The sequence below is a fragment of the Lipotes vexillifer genome, unplaced genomic scaffold, assembly GCF_000442215.2.
Source record: "Lipotes vexillifer unplaced genomic scaffold, Lipotes_vexillifer_v1.1 scaffold1122, whole genome shotgun sequence".
Classification (NCBI taxonomy): domain Eukaryota; kingdom Metazoa; phylum Chordata; class Mammalia; order Artiodactyla; family Lipotidae; genus Lipotes; species Lipotes vexillifer.
The window spans coordinates 534,784-548,266 of record NW_006798649.1 but is presented as its reverse complement, the minus strand read 5'-3'; the positions used below and the strand labels follow the sequence as shown (position 1 = coordinate 548,266).

The 13,483-nt window shown below is 46.7% G+C and overlaps 1 protein-coding gene across 1 annotated transcript in view; it reads left to right on the top strand.

The window, feature by feature from the left end:
* The window catches only part of PIK3C2B (phosphatidylinositol-4-phosphate 3-kinase catalytic subunit type 2 beta), a 39,068-nt gene extending 29,995 nt beyond the window's left edge, over positions 1-9,073 (top strand). The window contains exons 24-32 of the mRNA XM_007470660.1: positions 468-624; positions 966-1,075; positions 1,987-2,188; positions 2,653-2,777; positions 3,982-4,099; positions 5,418-5,499; positions 5,904-6,010; positions 7,734-7,862; positions 8,532-9,073. Of these exons, the coding sequence (XP_007470722.1) occupies positions 468-624; positions 966-1,075; positions 1,987-2,188; positions 2,653-2,777; positions 3,982-4,099; positions 5,418-5,499; positions 5,904-6,010; positions 7,734-7,862; positions 8,532-8,720 (1,219 nt within the window). The 3' untranslated portion in view covers positions 8,721-9,073. The remainder of the gene's footprint in view (positions 1-467; positions 625-965; positions 1,076-1,986; positions 2,189-2,652; positions 2,778-3,981; positions 4,100-5,417; positions 5,500-5,903; positions 6,011-7,733; positions 7,863-8,531) is intronic.
* Positions 9,074-13,483: the final 4,410 nt, after the last annotated feature.

Here is a 13,483-nt window from a genome sequence, read left to right as displayed (position 1 = left end):
GTAGTCCAGGGAGGTCAGCGGAAATGGTTCGGAGCTGGAACATGAGCCCGTGATGGGAGGGCCCGCACTGCAGAGTGTGGTCCCTGGGCTGAGCAGCTTTGGAGAAGAGAAGACTGAGAAAGAGGTCAAGTCCTTTCAGGGCCTTGCAGAAGAGGGCAGGCACCAGCCATTGTCCCTCCCTGCTGAGGACTGAGCAAAGGGAAATGAGCCCAAACCACAGCAGAAGGGAATACAACTAGATACCCAGGGAAAATATCACTAGCTCACAGGCAAGGAACCAATGAAAGATGTGTTTGGGGATTTTTTAAGATTAAGGGAGGAAAAGAAAAACGAAAATGTTAGAGGAGCCACATCTATCCATTTCACACAGGTGTTGAGGGATGAGGAAAACCATCCCCTGACGCAGCCCACAAAGTGGGCTTCCTCCTTCATGTTGACCTTCTACCTGTATGTTCCCCTTGGCCCAGGGACCGTGCCCCCTTTGTCTTCACCTCGGACATGGCGTATGTCATCAACGGGGGTGACAAGCCTTCAAGCCGCTTCCATGATTTTGTTGACCTTTGCTGCCAAGCCTACAACCTCATTCGCAAGCACACCCACCTCTTCCTCAACCTTCTGGGCCTGGTGAGGAGCTCCATCCCTTTCTGAACCCCTCCTTCTTATCATCTGGCACCATCTTTAAGACTCCCTTGTCTTGCTTCCAAGGATTTCTGGAGATCTACTTCTCTGAGCCCTAGGTAAAGGCAGGGCTCAGACCACCTGGGGACAATGGTGTCTGCAGGTATCTGACTTCCTGCTCCAGCCCCCCCAGTTCCTGTGGACTGCTAGCCACTGCCCACAGCATCTGCCTGCCACCCTCTAGAAGGGTTAGGGAGCCTAGCTGTAGAAAATCTTGCCTTATGGTAAAGAGGAAGCAAGAATTTCTGGTTGTTACAGGCACCCTCTCTTCTTCTTTGCTCTTCTAGATGTTGTCCTGTGGGATCCCTGAGCTCTCAGACCTGGAAGACCTCAAGTATGTGTATGATGCCCTGAGGCCTCAGGACACAGAGGCCAATGCCACTACCTACTTCACCAGGTAAAACTCTCCGTACAAAACAGTGCTGCCCACTCTGGGTAGTTAATTTCCAGGCTGCTGGATTGGGAAGAACAGGGCTAGGGAAACGGGAGAGGCTTAGCTCCGGTGGCAGAGCTTAGAGTTGACAGCGTGGGTCAGTGGTCCCAACTTTACCTTTGACTTGGGTAAATCATTTTACTTCTCTCAGACTCAGTCTCCCATCTGCACTTGGGTGCTGACCTTTACATAGAGGTATTGCGATCCCCTACTTGCATTCTCACCATGTCTCAGTCAAGGGTTTTGTCTATGGGGCAATGTATAGTAGGGATTTTGTACTAGTTTTTAGCTCTCTGGATCAGAACCTTCCCCCTTGTCAAAACATGGAATTCCATGGTTCTGTTTTCCCATATTTGACGTTCTTAGACACACTTTGTGTGAAAGCAGGGAAGTGTCTGTATACTAATGTCTACCGTTTTGTCCATTTTATGATGCACCCTTTTTGGAACTTAGCGAACTAAACTTTCTCTGTTGGGTCTAATGTAGTACCTTTCCTTTTGAACTAAAATCTCTGGATTGAGCTTTGTTTGGTGAGGTTCCATTGTAGTGAACCTTGAAACTCAGTTTGACAGCAGTATTTAGACATTTACATGGTGAGCCCACGGTGGCATCCCTAATTCCTTCCTACCTTGGTTTAACTGTCTTTGGCTCAGGTGGGCAGTGGGGGGAGATAAGACCCCAAGGTTCACAGAAATAAGCTGTATGCTGATCATTGTGTGCAATCATGCACTCTATGAGGATATCACACAGGGAAAATGATCTGATCTGAGCTGAGTATTAGTCTCAGGTGTCAGGGGATATTGCTCGAGATAGCTCTGCCAGGCAGTGGGGACTTGGGTCCGTGGTCACATCCTTTTCTTCCCATCCTCCTGCAGGTTGATTGAGTCCAGCCTCGGCAGTGTAGCCACAAAGCTCAATTTTTTCATTCACAACCTGGCTCAGATGAAGTTCACAGGCTCAGACGACCGGCTGACCCTTTCCTTTGCTCCCCGAACACACACTCTCAAGAGCTCTGGCCGCATCAGTGATGTATTTCTCTGCCGCCACGAGAAGATCTTCCACCCCAACAAAGGCTACGTAAGTGTTTTCTCCTATCTGACCCTCCCTTGCTCCCCACTGCCCCAGCTCGTTGGGGTTCTGACTGTTTCTTCTCTTCCACACTGTGGGCGCTGGAGTTGACTGAACACCCTGTGCTGGGAGCAGTCACACACCCCTTCCTTCTCCACTGCCCAGGTTGCCTGCCTACAATCAGGGAGCTGAGTTGGATGGCTGTTCCCTCTGAGTCAAGGGTCTTGTGAAACAAGGATTCTTGTTCATCTTTGCTTTCATTTTGCTGCATATGTATATTATCTTTGTCTCCATTTAGAGACATTTTTATCCTCTTCCTTCTGGAAAGCGTAACTCCTCCAACACACGTGCGTGTGCGCGCACACACACACACAAACACACACACACACACACACTTCTGTCCCCTCACCTACCCCCTTCATTGGGTGTAGAGGGTTTGGCAGGGAGTATTCTCTAAGATTTGGATTTTGCAGATTTATGTGGTAAAGGTGATGCGAGAGAATGCTCACGAGGCCACTTACATCCAGAGGACATTTGAGGAGTTCCAGGAGTTACACAGTAAGCTGCGGCTGCTCTTCCCTTCTTCCCTCCTGCCCAGGTATCTGTTGCCTTTACTCTCTGCACTGAGGGATACTGGGGAGGGAGAGCGGATGGGGATTGGGCAGGACTGCAGGAGTGAGATACTGCCCTTTGGAGAAAAGACCTATGTCCTTGGTTTTCTCCTCCTGGCAATGAGTTTGATGACAAGTGCTCCCCCTGCTGGTCATGCTCTTCTGAGGCTCTCAAGAGGTCTTCCTCCAGCCTTGAAAATAAGCTTGGGTCCACCTGCCAGGAGAGCAACCTGGGTCTAAAGGCAGGGGATTGACTGAATCTGAAGATTTTTCGAAGTTTCTAATCTTCTAAAGAGTAAAAGTATGTTTCAAATAGATAAACAAAATGCGGTGTATATACAAAATGGAATATTATTCTACTGTACGATTCCACTTACATGAAGCACTTAGAGTAGTCAAATTCATAGAAACAGAAAGTAGAATGGTGGTTGCCAGGAGGCGGGGGGGGAGTTGTTTAATGGGTATAGAGTTTCCGTTTTGCAAGATGAAAAGGGTTCTCGAGATGGATGGTGGTGATGGTTGCACAACAATGTAAGTGAACTTAATTCTGAACTGCACACTTAAAAATGGTTAAGACGGGGGACTTCCCTGGTTGTCTAGTGGTTAAGACTTCCCCTTCCAATGCAGGGGCTGTGGGGTTCGATCCCTGGTCGGGCAGCCAAGATCCCACATGGCTCGAGGCCAAAAAACAAAAACAAAAACAAACAAACAAAAAACTATAAAACGGAAGCAATATTGTAACAAATTCAATAAAGACTTTAAAAATGGTCCATATCAAAAATATGTATGTTAAAAAAATGGTTAAGATGGTAAATTTTATGTTATGTGTATTTCACAACAATTTAAAAAAGCGATTTTTCAAATGAGTTTTTACCTTGATGGGGAAAACTGGGGGCTCAGAGCCGCTGAGGCACTTCTGGAGAGCTGTAGGACTCTGCTCAACAGTTTGGTTTTCTCATCCGGTGTCCTAGGAACTGTCTGGTGTGAGATGCTGCGTGTGTGCCCTTGGCACAGACCTGGGGAGCTTGGGGAGGCATGGAGTTGGGGAAAGGTCCCTGGGAATGGAGGCTGGTGAGAAATGCAGATCAGGTGACTGAAAATGCAAGTGAAATGTGACTAAATCCTGTTGCCTCTTCATTATCTTTCCCCATCTTCCCCCTCCTGCGTCGCCACTGCCCACCTGCTGTCCAGCTTCCCTAGTCGCTTTGTGATTGGCCGCTCACGGGGAGAGGCGGTAGCGGAGCGGCGGAGGGAGGAGTTAAATGGCTACATCTGGCACTTGATCCACGCAGCCCCTGAGGTGGCCGAGGTGGGTGGCTGCCTCTGTTCCTGGCTGTCCCTGGCGCTGGTGGGGGGGGTGGGGGATGCGGACGGAAGCAGGTGGCAATCATGGAGGGGACTTGGCTTTTCTGGGTCTGTGTGCAGGAAGAGGTGGGTGGGTCGTGGCTCCAGCCCCACGGGACTATGCACAGAAATGCAGTGAAACAAACATGCAGCTGGGCACGCAGAGAGACATGTCCGTGTTAGGTGCTTGTAGTGAGCAAGAGCCTGAGGAAATGGAAGGTTTTGAGCAGGTTGAGTGTGTGTATCCGCCTAGATTTTTCTTTAAACAAATGGTACTATAATGGGCATAAAGACAAATACACTCATCCGGAGTCCCATCAGCCTAAAAAACCATCTAACCCCATTTCCATGTTTCCTTCCTATTTATCCATATATAAATGTGACTTTTATAGTTTTATAGTGGTCATAGCTTAAATATAATGCTATATTCTGTTCTTTTTTCACTTAAGTGTTTATAGTAAGCATAACTTTAAATATGTGTACCAAATTAATACACCAACTTGCAATACCATAATCTCCTTAACCATTCGCTTCTTGAAAGATATTTAGATCATTCCCCTCCCCCCTTTTTTCACTCTTAATGCTAGAGTGGGTATTTTCACACATTTTAGTTTTTGTTTTTGTTTTCCCTAATTGCTTAGTAAACATTCTCAAAAGTAGGATTCATGGTCTTTATCCAAGGCTGGGTCAGGCATTAGTTCCCCGACCAGGGATTGAGCCCTAGCCTGCCAGCAGTGAAACGCCAAGTCCTACCCAATGGACTGCCTGGGAATTCCAAGAACAGACTGCTTTTGACCTGATGTGACCTACTTTTATTTGATTTTTTTTCTTTTTTTTAAACTTTTGTATTATGAGAACTTTCAAAACATATAGGAAAATAGAGAAACAGTATAATGAATGCCTATATATCCATCACTTAAACAGTTATTATTTTGACATGTTTGAGTCATCTATTTTTTATGAAATATTTTAAAGTAAATCACAGACATCGTGACTTCTACCCCTAAGTACTTACTATGCATCTCTAAAAAACAAGGACATAATCTTACATAACTACACTGTCATTATATCACCCAAAACATAGTCCATATTCAAAATGTCCCTGTCATCTCCAAAATTCTTTTAACAGTTGGTTTGTTTGAGCCATGACCCAAACAAGAACTGCATATTACATTTGATTGTCACATCTCATAGGTCTCTTTTAATGTGGAACAGTCCTTTTCCTTTTTTCACTGGGCCATTGTCTTCCTGAGGAATGACCCTGTTTTCTGATTCCATTCCAGTGTGATTTGGTGTACACCTTCTTCCACCCCCTGTCCCGGGATGAGAAGGCTGCGGGCACCAGCCTGGCTCCCAAGTCCTCAGGTACAGTGCCTTCTCTGTGAGATTTCTGCCAACCTCTCTGAACCATTCCCAAAGGTCATTTTTCCTGCCCCTGCCTCTTCCCAGTTCTCTTTTCTTGACTCGTCTCTGTTCCTTTGCTTACTGGCTAGAGAATCTGGTTTCCTACTCAGGCTGTGGGTCCACAGCTCCTTGAGCAGATTCCCCAGGGACTGGATATGCTTACACACTGGAATTGGATAGACGCCCCCAACCCAACTCTGAGTCACGTTCGCGGATGCCACTTGGCAGATCCCCGATGGGGTATCATCAGGACTCTGACGTGGAGTTACTGGCAGGGCGTCAGAAGAAAACAGAAACGTCTGCCTGGCACCAGATGGGGACAGGACTGGCCTCCTGACCTTTCTCAGTTTCCTTTGTCCCTACAGATGGCACATGGGCCCGGCCGGTCGGGAAGGTTGGGGGAGAGGTGAAGCTGTCCATCTCCTACAAAAACAACAAACTCTTCATCATGGTGATGCATATTCGGGGCTTGGTAAGTGCATACACAGTCCTCATTTGGATCTTTATCTTTCTTCTGGTACTTTTCTGACTGATCAGACCTTTTCTGCCCACCTCTCGTGAGAGTAACCACAAGGATTACTGAATGAATACCCAATGGGCCTGCTACCGTGCTAGGCCTATGGTATGACCAAGCAATGCTAGACACAGCTTCTTACTACCTGTGGTCTTTGGCAAGTAGCCCAATTACTCTTAGCCTCGGTACAATGAGGATAATGTTAGCACCTATCTCATAGGGTTGTTATAGGGATTAAATGAGATAATGGTCTTTGGCAAGTAGCCCAATTACCCTTAGCCTCGTTAAAATGAGGATAATGTTAGCCCCTATCTCATAGGGTTGTTATAGGGATTAAATGAGATAATGCATGTAGAGCACTTGACATAGTGCCTTGTATTATTATTATGGTGATTATTATAAGGGAGAGGCCCAAGGGGCTTATTTCCTGGTTATAGAGGTAAGGCAGCCATGTGACATCCTTCAAGCATAATCAAGGCAGAGTATAATCACTAAATTTTTGGTATGATTCTAAGAACCTTGTGAGTGGAAGGGGAAGGGAACTCTTATTGAATACCACAATGTGCTGGACTTTTGCAGGTTGCGGCATTAGTATGTAGCAGGAGGTACATGAACTTTGGAATCAGAAAGATCTGGGTTTCACTCTGACAGAATCATTCATTCATTTTATTCAACAAATCTTCATCAACTGCCTACTATGTGCCAGGCACTGATACATTAGCTCTGGATACAAGGGTAAACAAAATAAAATCCCTGCTCACAGGGAGCTTACATTCTAGTAGGAAGAGGCAGACAGACAAATAGTTAAGTTAAATATATGGCAAGTCAGATAGTGGTAAGTGCTCTGGTGAGAAATAAAGCAGAGAAAAAATACTGGGGTGGAGTGAAGCTAGCAGCAATTTTGCAGAGTGGCCAGGGAAACCCTCATTGATGAGGAGGTATTTGGGCAAAGGTGGAAGGAGGTGAGGGAGGGAGCCATGCACATACATCTTGGGGAGGATTGCTCCAGGCAGAGGGAGCAGTTAAACCCAAAAGCCCTAGTCAGGAGCCTGCTTGGGGCATGTCAGGAACCGCAGGAGGAGGCCAGTGTAGCTGAAGCCCCTGCAGCAGAGGGGAGAATAGCAGATGGTGAGGTTGGAGAGGGCAGACCAGAGCCTTGGTCCCACAGTCAGGAGTGTGGCTTCTCCGTGAGTGAGATGGGAGCCCTTGGAGGGTTTTGCACAGAGGCATGACAAGATCTGACTTAAGTTTTAAAAGGATCAGGCTGAGTGAACCACTAACTGGCTGACCTTGAACAAGCAACTTAATCTCTCTGACTCATTTCTCTACCTCTTAGGGGTTACTTGGATCAAAATAGACAAAAGATATTGGGCAGAGATATCTGGGGACCTGATGGTTCATTCAGAACAGACCAAGTTATGGCGTGCCCTGAGCATTCATATACAAAGTATAGACTGGATATCATAGGCAATCTGATGGATGTTTTAGGAGGACACCTAACGTTACCATGGTAGGTGTTTCTAGCAGAATACAATGGGCTGGGAAACATAAATTATTGTGCATTGCAAGAAGCTAGGTGTGGGAGAAGAGGGTCTGGATCAGGGAGTGATCACAGGAATGGTGATAGAGAGACAGATAGGAAAACCTTCATCTTTTGTTTTGGTTTTCATTCCCTTTGTAGCAACTGCTCCAGGATGGGAATGATCCCGACCCCTATGTCAAGATTTACCTCCTTCCTGACCCTCAGAAAACCACTAAGAAGAAAACCAAAGTGGCCCGGAAAACCTGCAACCCCACCTACAATGAGATGGTATGTGGGGAAGGTGCTGGGTGGGGCTGGGGTTGGCCGACTGTGCCAGTTTGTAAATAAAGTTGTATTGGGACGTGGCCATTACTATTCATTTAAGTCTTGTCTGTGGCTGCTTTCATGTTGTAGCAGCTGGGTTGAGTCATCATGACATAGATCAGAATGTATGGCCTATAAAGCCTAAAATACTTCCTATTTGGCCCTTTATGTAAAAAAGTTTGTTGACAATTAGGGTAGGGATTCCACAGCTGGGGCATGGTCTGTGGGGAGGAAGAGCCTGCTGGTCCTTTGCTGATAATGAGCTGTGGCCCCAATGATAAGCCTTCATTTGCTTGAACTCTAAGAGCAGGGGTCTTTATTTATTTTTATTATTTATTTATTTATTTGGCTGTGCCAGGTCTTAGTTGCAGTTGCAGCATGCATGTGGGATCTAGTTCCCTGACCAGGGGTCGAACCTGGACCCCCTGCATTGGGAGTGTGGAGTCTTATCCACTGTGCCACCACGGAAGTCCCCCCAAGAGCAGGGTTCTCTAAGCTTCCCTCGGGCTCTGTCTGTTGGGGAGGTAAAGTGGTCTCAGCCAGATCACATCACACCACCACAGACTTAAGCATCTCCCCCTTCCATGTTCCCTCTCTCACTACTTCCCTTTCTTCCCAATTTTGCATTTGCAGCTTGTATATGACGGAATCCCCAAGGGAGACCTGCAGCAGCGGGAGCTACAGCTGAGTGTGCTGAGTGAGCAAGGATTCTGGGAGAATGTTCTGCTGGGGGAGGTGCACATCCGCCTACGAGAGCTGGACCTGGCCCAGGAGAAGACCGGCTGGTTCGCACTGGGATCTCGAAGTCATGAGACTTTATGAGCCCAGCGGAGCCGTTGCCCAGGACCCCAGGCTCATGGCAGAGCCGGGGGAGAGGACTCTCCCTGCTTGACTTGTCCCTTCCTTGTGTAGGGGCAGGGCCCTTGGTGGGGCTTCCCTCTGTCCCGGCGGATCGGGCCTCCGTGGTAGGAGGCAAGGAGAGTAAAGATGCTCTCTGCTATCTGCTCCTCTGCAGACTGCATTTGGGTTGGTTGTGATGAGCAGCGCCTTGGAGGCTGTGAGGGTGCAGCAAAGTTTTAAGTTTACCTTGTGTCAAGGGAGCAATGCCTGGTTTGGGGTGTGTGTGTGGGGGGGGGCTGTAGAAGTGGCATCTGGGGGGAGGGTGGGTGGATATCTTTATTTTTATTTTTAAAAAATGAAATAGTAACGTTGTCCTAACTGGACAGGAAGCCTTGTGAGAAGGGACTTACATGTGCCTCAGAAGGCAAAAGAGGAATTGGACTTTTTGTATGATTGAGGTTCTTATTGGACTTTTCCCTAGGATTTTGTTTGTTTGTTGTTTTTGCATTTCTATCTATAGGAATAATTTGGGGAGGGGCCCAGTGGGCCCTCAGTTAGTGCCCTCCGTCTCTGAGGCAGGTCGGGAGGGACAAGGAGGGCTGCGTGTGCTGGACTGAGGCCTGCGCCACTGGGCCTTTCTGATTTTGCCTCCAAAGGAGAGCGATGTGATACCTACGTGTGTAAGGAAGGGCCTTCCACATGGAGGTCGGCAGAGGACCTGTGTTCAGGGACCTGGGCTCTTTTGGGGGGAGTTTTTCCTCTCGTCTTCCCCTATTTTGCTGGGACTTGCCCTGAATACTGTCTTCTACCCCTCCATTCAGCTCTTCTGGGGGTCATCTGGTCCCTGTGAATATGCCTGGGTGCTCCCCCATAGGTCTCTCCCTTCATTTTTCTCTGGTGGGATAAACTGCTGCCTCGGCCCTTAGGTTTGGTTTCACCCCAGGGTGTCTTGGCCCTAGGAATGGGCCTCTAGGCTGCAGATGCCAGCGTGGCTGGCTGTTGGGTGGTTTCTGGGAAGCTTTCCTCGTCATCCACCACTCCTTTTGTTGTGCTGCTTCTCTCCCAAACTCCATTTCTGTCACATTTTTTTAATAAGAATTTCTCTCATTCTATGGGGCCATAAACCTATTTTGTCTGGAGCCAAAGGGATACCCCAGCTGAAGAAAAGGGGTGCGGGTGGGAGATCCCATCAAAACTGTTGTTTTTGCCAGTGATTTTCTTTGGTTGTGAGGAGGCTGGATTGAGCTGAGCTGGAAGGGAGAGACTGGGTCTCTGATCTCTTACTACTCTTCATTCCCTACCAAATGGATTTGAAATTCACTCGTGCGCTTTACTCCGAAAGGTTGTCTTCCTTGAAAAAAGGAGAGACTTTGATATTAACTTTCTAAATTGGCTGGTTGTGCCCGGTGACTGGGGAATGGAGTTAAGTGGGGATACGATGTGGACTGTCCCTCCCCAGCTCCAAGGATCAGGAATTCCCCCTTTCGCTGACTCATTCCATAACTGGAGAAAGAAGCTCCATTCATTGAAGCCACAGAGCAGCAAGGAAGTTTAAACTTTTAAATTAAAAATGTCAAGGATAAAGCTGGCTGCTGTGGGCAGGGGTTAGGGGAGTGAAGAACAGAGGTGGAACTTCTCTAGATGAATGGACCAGAGATGTGTTACTAGCTTTTTGCCTGTAGCTCATTTTACTTTGACCCTCTATGCCCCTGTTAAAGAGAGAGGTCTGTGTACTGTACCCACTTCCCAGACATCCTTTATCTCCTACTTTCTCTGGAATTGTATTTTCTAATAAATGATGTTTAGAAAAACAAAACTATCATTTTCAAGATTTGTTGATGTTTAAATGTTTGGATTAAAACATCTGATGTCCATGATGAAGATAATAATGATAGTAGTGTTTCTACAAATGGTAACTTTTATATGCACTGGTGTGGTGCACCAGGCATTTCACACATGTCAGCTAAATCTGTCCTTAAAACAACTTGACCAGGTGAGTATTATCATCCCCAGTTTACAGATGAAGAAACTGAAGCCCAGAGAGATTAAGTAATTTGCTTAAGGACATAGCCAGTCGGCCTTGGCTCTAGAATTTGAACCCAGGTTTATTTGACTCTTGGGTGTTTTAATATACATGATGTCATTTTTAATTGCAACTACCCTGGAAAGTAGACATGGTTCATTTGTTAATTCTGTCAACAAACACTTACTGTGCTTACCAGTGTTACCAGTGCTACCTGGTGGCGTGCCTCCATTCATAAAGAATACAGACCTTGGAGCTGGGCCCTGGGCCCTGTACCAGGTAACCCGCTGTGGGTTACAAAGATAAATTAAGATAGTTCTCTGCATTTAAGAAGTTTACTGCCCAGTGATATTTAACCAACCCCATTTCATAAGAGAAGAAACAACCCCTGAGATGCCATGCAACGATTACGTTGTTAGAGCAGAGCTGTAGCCCAGAACTGAACCCCAAGTGGAAGCTGGAGGTGACATGACCCTTGTTCAAGCAGTTTACCCAGAAGTTTTCAAAACTCTCCAGTGTGGAGTCATATTTCATGCTGGGAAGTTTTGTGGGGCTTCCAAGGGACTTTTAGTAATAGCAGTAGTAAGTGATAACCTACCTGCTGTGTTTCTAAGTGGTTTTGAGGTGTCACTGCAGTTCTGGGCAAGTCCCAATGGACCTTTTAAAAGTTAGAACTTGAAACCGGCAAGAGTCTTAGTTAAGGAAATTTCTTGGCCAAATGGGGTAGAAATCTGAACCACCCAGAGGGAGTGGGAATGAGAGAGCTGGGGAGTTGGGGGAGAGGGGATGCCCAGGGAGAAGAGAAACAAAAGAAGCCCAGGAGACTGGATTTTCTGCATTCAAACAGGTGGTAAAAATGAAGTAACTGGACTTGTTAGGATTTGGGAGCTAAGGGTTAGACTGGACTTGAAAGGTCAAAAGCGAGGCAACATTTTAAGTTGGGAGGTAATTCTGGTGCCTGGGACTTGTCTGAGGTGTGTGTCCACAACATTAATGGCCTTCTCTGGGTCAAGTGAGTACCAGGCACTGTGCCTACTAAGATGACAAAGGTGTGGATCCCGTCCTCAAGGAACTCAGAGTCCAGCTAGGGGAGCAGACATGGAAACAGATGAGTACAGTGCTGTGTCTCAGGGACAGAGGTGGAAAAGGGGAGGGGTGGGCAGGCAGAATGGGAACTATTTGAACTGAGTTCCATCAGAACTCTGGATTTCATTCTTAGTGTGATGGGGATGCCATTACAAGGTTTTGAGAAAGGGACTGCAGCACTCTAATTTATGTTTTCAAAGATCATTCTGGCTGCTGTTTGAAGCAAGAATGGAAGCAGTAGTCTAGGAGGAGAATGAGAGTAGCATGGGGATAGTGAAAAGTAGTTAGATTCTGGATATATTTTGAAGGTAGAGCTGACAGGATTTGCTGTTGGATTGGATGTGGGGTTGAGGCAAACAGGAATTGAGGATGACTCCTAAGTTTAGGGGCTTGGCAACTGGGTGAAAATGTGGGGGCATTATGGGATGGGGAAGATGGGCTTGGTGGATCACAATTAAGAGTTTTGATCATGGTAAGTTTGAGATGTCTGGACATCCAAGTAGAGAAGTAGGAGGATGGAATCTGAAACCCAATGGAGGGGTCAGTCTGGAGTTTAGAAGTGGAGGTCAGCATTTAGTTGGCATTTAGTGCCGTGGAACTGGATGAGATCACCTAGGTTAGAGAGGCTAAAAAGAAAAAAGGCACAGGTGACTGAGCTCTGATACAGGTCAACATTTAGAGGAAGAGGAGGAGTCACTGAAATTGTAGGGAAGCCAAGGGAATGGTGTCATGGGAGTCTAAAGAAAAGTATTGTCAATATCCTAGGGCTGCTGTAACAAAGGACCACAGACTGGGTGGCTTAAACAACAGTCTCCCAGTTCTGGAGGCCAGAAGTCCAAGATCAAGGTGTCAGCAGGGTTGGTGCCTTCTGAGAGTTGAGAAGGAGAATCTGTTCCATGCCTTCTCCTAGCTTCTGGTGGTTTGCTGGCAATCTTTTGCATTCCTTGGCTTGTAAGTACATCATCCCAGTCTCTGCCTTCATGTTCACACGGAGTTCTCCCTGTGTGCGCGCATGTGTCCAAATATCCCCTTTGTGTTAAGACATAGTCATGCTGGATTAGGGCCCACCGTAATGACCTCATCTTAATTTACAAAGACCGTATTTCTAAATAAGGTCACATTCGTAGGTACTGGGGGATTAAGACTTCAATATCTCTTAGGCGAGTGCACACCAACCCACAAGTCAGAGAACTGGATTTGGCAAAATGTTCTTAGTGATCTTGATAAGAGCTGTTTTAATGAGTGTTGGGGATGAAGGCCACATTGGAGTAGGCTGACGACAGAATAGGTGTGGAAAAAGTGGAGACTGTGAGAATAGACAACTCCTGAGAAATTTTTGCTGTAGTGGTGTAGAAACTCAGAGGTGCAGGAGAGGTTTTCTTTTGTTTTTTGTTTGTTTTAAGATAGGTGATATTAACCCATGTCAAATGTGAGTGTTCCACCAGCTTAATGAATAAACATTGTGAAACAGTCTCAGTGTAGGAGATGCAAAGCTGCTAAGGAACTATCTAGGGGGACTTCCCTGGCGGTCCAGTGGTTAAGATTCCGCGCTTGCACTGCAGGGAGGTGCAGGTTTGGTGCCTGGTCTGGGAACTAAGATCCCACATGCCATGCTGCCAAAAAATAAAAAGGAACT